The sequence below is a fragment of the Sardina pilchardus genome, chromosome 21, assembly GCF_963854185.1.
Source record: "Sardina pilchardus chromosome 21, fSarPil1.1, whole genome shotgun sequence".
Classification (NCBI taxonomy): Eukaryota; Metazoa; Chordata; class Actinopteri; order Clupeiformes; family Clupeidae; genus Sardina; species Sardina pilchardus.
In genome coordinates, this window is record NC_085014.1 from 4,232,774 (window position 1) to 4,237,773 (window position 5,000).

At 45.9% G+C, this 5,000-nt stretch overlaps 1 protein-coding gene across 1 annotated transcript in view; it reads right to left on the bottom strand.

Moving 5' to 3' along the window:
• Positions 1–5,000, bottom strand: part of LOC134068657 (plakophilin-3-like) — a 46,590-nt gene that overhangs the window by 12,006 nt on the left and 29,584 nt on the right. The window contains exon 7 of the mRNA XM_062524353.1: positions 1,409–1,583. Coding sequence (XP_062380337.1) covers positions 1,409–1,583 — 175 coding nt within the window. The remainder of the gene's footprint in view (positions 1–1,408; positions 1,584–5,000) is intronic.

Below are 5,000 nucleotides of genomic sequence, written 5' to 3' on the forward strand. Positions count from 1 at the left end.
CCCAAACACACTCTGAAATGATCTGTCAATACACAAACTGATCATCTGTCAATGATGCTCAAGCATGCCTATTCCACAGCTAGGGGGTCAAAATGGTGTGAGATGCAAATGTTATCTCAGGATTGCCAATGTACAGTGCACATTTTTCCTAATCCTAATTTTAAAAATGTCTGTGCCCTGACTCTTTTCCTACTACAGTACAGTATGTATAATCATATAGATGTACAATCATGTACATATCATCAACTAAGTTCAGCAAGGCCGTGCGGCTCTGGGTTCGCTTGTCCTCTGAGTTTGTTCTTGACGACGGTTGTTAGGGGGCTGAAACCGGTCTATATGTAAAAAAGGTTCCTTCAAAATGTACAGTTAATTTATTGACTGCACTTGAGAACAAGACCAGTGCTTTACCCACAGCTCCGTGGCCAGGGGCGGTTTTAGCAACTCGGAAGGCAAAGGACAACTTGATGCTGAAAGCGTGACTGTCATGCCAGATGTGTGACAGTTGGCAACCCTGTAATAATTATTAGCCTGAAAAACATGTGTGGCATGTGCTCTTTGCACTGCCATTGTCCTCTACTATAAAGGAGAGGGCACTGTTTGTCTTCAACACATGCGGTATTGCACATGCTCTTTGAACTGCTTTTGTCATTTCATATAAAGGGAATCAATAGTGGCTATGCTGAGTGATGTGTCAGGGGAGTGGTGACAGCATGGTACTGTATTGATGGATGAGACAGCATGCAAGTCAGCCATGCGTATCAGACATGTACTTACAGACTGATGTTATACAGTAGCACAGACATGAGCCTGGAGCATAAGGGGGAGTGGTTCTGTGATGTGTCTGTATGTACACTATGTGGTCTGTGTTTGGGTGTCGTACTCCTAACAACCAGGGGCACAAAAGAATTTTATATGTAATAATAATAAATATGTGAGTGTGTGTGTATGTGTGTGTGTGTGTGTGTGTGTGTGTGTGTGTGTGTGTGTGTGTGTGTGTGTGTGTGTGTGTGTGTGTGTGTGTGTGTGTGTGTGTGTGTGTGTGTGTGTGTGTGTGTGTGAGTCAACTCAGGAAGCCAGGGGTGTAAAAGATATCAGCCTCAGACAGGGTCTGCTGGATTTGCGTGTTTGCGCGTGTGCCTGTGTGTGTGTCTCACCTCAGGCAGCCAGTGGTGTTTAAACTATCTGCCTCAAAGGGAATTTACTGGATGTCTATGTATGTATGTGTGTGCGTATGTGTGTGTGTGTGTGTGTGTGTGTGTCTCAACTCAGGAAGCCAGTAGTGTAAAAGATATCAGCCTCAAACACGGTTTGCTGGATGTGCATGCTTGTATGCATGTGTGTGTGTGTGTGTGTGTGTGTGTGTGTGTGTGTGTGTGTGTGTGTGTGTGTGTGTGTGTTTGAGTCTCACCTCAGGCACCCGGTGGTGTTGTAGAAGATGTCCGCCTCTGACGGAGACTGCTGGATGACCCCTGCGTCGCCCCCTCCTGACAGCGGCACCAGAACCTTCTCTGTGAGCGCCGACAGCGTCTCTCTGGCCAGCTTCTCCTTCAGGTTGTCCTTCGACGACAGGTTCCACAGGATCCCTGAATAACGCCACACACAGGTGAGTATATACCTGTACCCCAAACACAGGTGAGTATATACCTGTACCCCAAACACAGGTGAGTATATACCTGTACCCCAAACACAGGTGAGTATGAGTACCTGTATCCCAAACACAGGTGAGTATGTACCTGTACCCCAAACACAGGTGAGTATGAGTACCTGTACCCCAAACACAGGTGAGTATATACCCCCAAACACAGGTGAGTATATACCTGTACCCAAAACACAGGTGAGTATATACTGTACCTGTACCCCAAACACAGGTGAGTATATACCTGTACCCCAGACACAGGTGAGTATATACCTGTACCCCAAACACAGGTGAGTATATACCTGTACCCCAAACACAGGTGAGTATGAGTACCTGTACCCCAAACACAGGTGAGTATATACCTGTACCCCAAACACAGGTGAGTATGACTACCTGTATCCCAAACACAGGTGAGTATGATTACCTGTATCCCAAACACAGGTGAGTATGAGTACCTGTACCCCAAATGCAGGTGAGTATATACCCCCAAACACAGGTGAGTATATACCTGTACCCCACACAAAGGTGACTATATACAGTACCTAAAGTTGACAGTTCAACACCCGCTTCCACCGTTGTGCCCTTAAGCCTACATTTCTCCAGGGACAATGCAATCCCTTGTAATTACTTGACATATGTAAATCACTTTGGACAAAACGTGTCTGCTAAATGTAATGTAACCTGTTGACCACACAAAGGTGAGTATATACCTCTATCCCACACAATGGTGACTAATATACCTACAGTATACCAGGATGCACACAGGTGAGTAAGGTGAAGGGAAAATTACACAAGAACACCAGTCTGAGACAGAGGAGAGAGGAGAGGAGTTTAGGAAGAGAGAGAGGAAGAGAGAATGAGAGAGAAAGAGCTAGGGATACATAGAGGAGGATATATAGAGAAGGCACTAGAGACAGAGAGACAGAAAGAAACAGAGGGGAAGACAGAGAAGTGGGGTCCCTGTCCCTAGACAGTACACATTTCCCCTGATTCTGGGTCACTGCACAGAGATAGAGAGAGAGAGAGAGAGAGAGAGAGAGAGAGAGAGAGAGAGAGATAGTAAACAAACTTATGACTCAGCTTGAAAACCCCACTCTACTCAGCTTCTGGCAGCACAGATCAGTTCATCTGAAGCAGCTGGCCTGCTCTCTCAGGGGGTCAGTTAAAGCTCCTACACTAGGCATGCAGTGGGTGGAGCCAGCCCAATAAACAACAACATCTGAACACACACAGCTGACACAGCAAACGCATACCCCATGCAGACAACAAGACCAGGAGCAGACCAGGGGACACATCAGACACGGCTTCCTATACAGGCACGCACAGAGAATGCATCAGGGCCACATCAGGTCCACATCAGGGCCACATCATGGCCACATCGGATACAGATCTGGCCTAGGTCTAGATTCAGGTCATGTCAATCTATCTATCTATCTATCTCTCTCTCTGTCTGTCTGTCTATCTATCTATATCTTATCTACTGTATCTATCTATCTATCTATCTACCTCTATCCAACAGACACACATCTCAAACCCGTTTTTGAGTGTGTTGTTTTGGATAAAAAGTGACTGGTAAATATCAGCAACCTTTATCTAAAACAGTTATTTCAGAGTAGTTAAGGACTGTAATTTACAGTACTGTACGTCGTAAGGCCACACCGCTAGGCTAATCTAACAGCAAAACTAAGATAAACTCATCAGAGAGCAATGCAAGATCCAGATCAGAGCCAGATCAGGGCCACATCAGGGCCACATCAGAGCCAGATCAGAGCCAGATCAGGGCCACAGCAGGGCCACATCAGGGCCACATCAGAGCCATATCAGAACTGGTTGTGGAGCAGGTGTGCTACACTAGCTGCTGCTGTGTGGGAACTGGCCCAGCTGAAACAGCCACCTCACGCCACCCCACACACACACACACACACCCCCCCCCCCCCCCCCCCCCCCCCCCCACACACACACACACACCACACACACATCCCACACATAAAACTCCCACATCTGATTCTTCTCACAGCCACAGGGCACGTACAGCACGGCAAACACACTATTAGAAACACGTGTGCGGGGAATTTTCTAGACTCTAGAGCAACACAACCCATAAATCATGACTACAGCACTTCTTAGACAACATATTAAATCACTCATGCTGTACTGTCAGTGAATGCAATCATTAATGCCGTATCTAATCTGACAGCAACATCCTTCAAATGAACCCTACGAATTGGACTGGACACCAGCAGAATCAAATCAGCATCCCAGAGAAACAGTTCAAAGCCCTCTCCTGTTGATAACTACACTCCAAGACGTTCCATATGAAACCCAGAACAGGAAGTAAACTCACTGATTGGGTCTGATGTGGAAGTGACTGTCATAACGACATTCAATATTTACTGTTCCAAAGCGATCACAATCAGTTACATAGACACAGGATATTTGTGTGCATTTGGTTTCCACAGTAACAAGCACCGTTGCCACCCAAGTCCGGTCTCAGGAAAGCACAAATCTTTTAATGAGGACAGACATAAATTATTGCTATTACACATCATCTAATTATATGTGTTCCATGTGTAGACCCTATCAACAGCGTAAACAAACACGTGTGTTCCTAAGGCTTTTCCTGTGGCACTGAAAATAACATGGAGCTAATGCTAACTTGGGGACAAACAAATATACAGTATAAAAAACAAAGTCAACATCTTGAAGTGCATTACGCTAAAGTCTGATTAATTTTCATTTCAAAGTATCTGAGTTGGTTTTGAGTGTTTGCATCCTCAAGGAACATCTTGAAGGAGAGTACAGTTCAAAGTTCAAAAGTTCAAAGTTCAAAGTTTATCGTCATAAATAAGTATGAGTAGGCTAACTGTGGTGACGGATCCTTATTGATGATCCTTATCTGCCATTGGTCCTTCCTCCTCTACCTCTACTGCCTCCCTGCTGCCCCTGTTCCCCAAGTGCTGTCCTCAGCTGCAAGGCCACGGCTAGGTCACTTCCATCACCATGGTGACGCCACTGATGTCATAAAGCACCCATAATCCCTTGAGCCAAGTCAGCAGCCCTGGCACCCTGTCCAGGTTTCTCTGTTCCTGCTTTTTCTCACAACAGCTTCTTTTAAAAAGAACCACCATTCACACACACACACACACACACACACACACAAACACACACACAGTCACAAATTCAAACAAACACACACACACACACACACACACACACACACACACACACACACACACACACACATTCAAACAAACACACACACACACACACACACACATACACACAAACACACACAAACACACACACAGTGGCTTCTCTCCAGCCCCTACTAGGCCCTGACGGAGAGGGGCGTTCACAGAGAGCG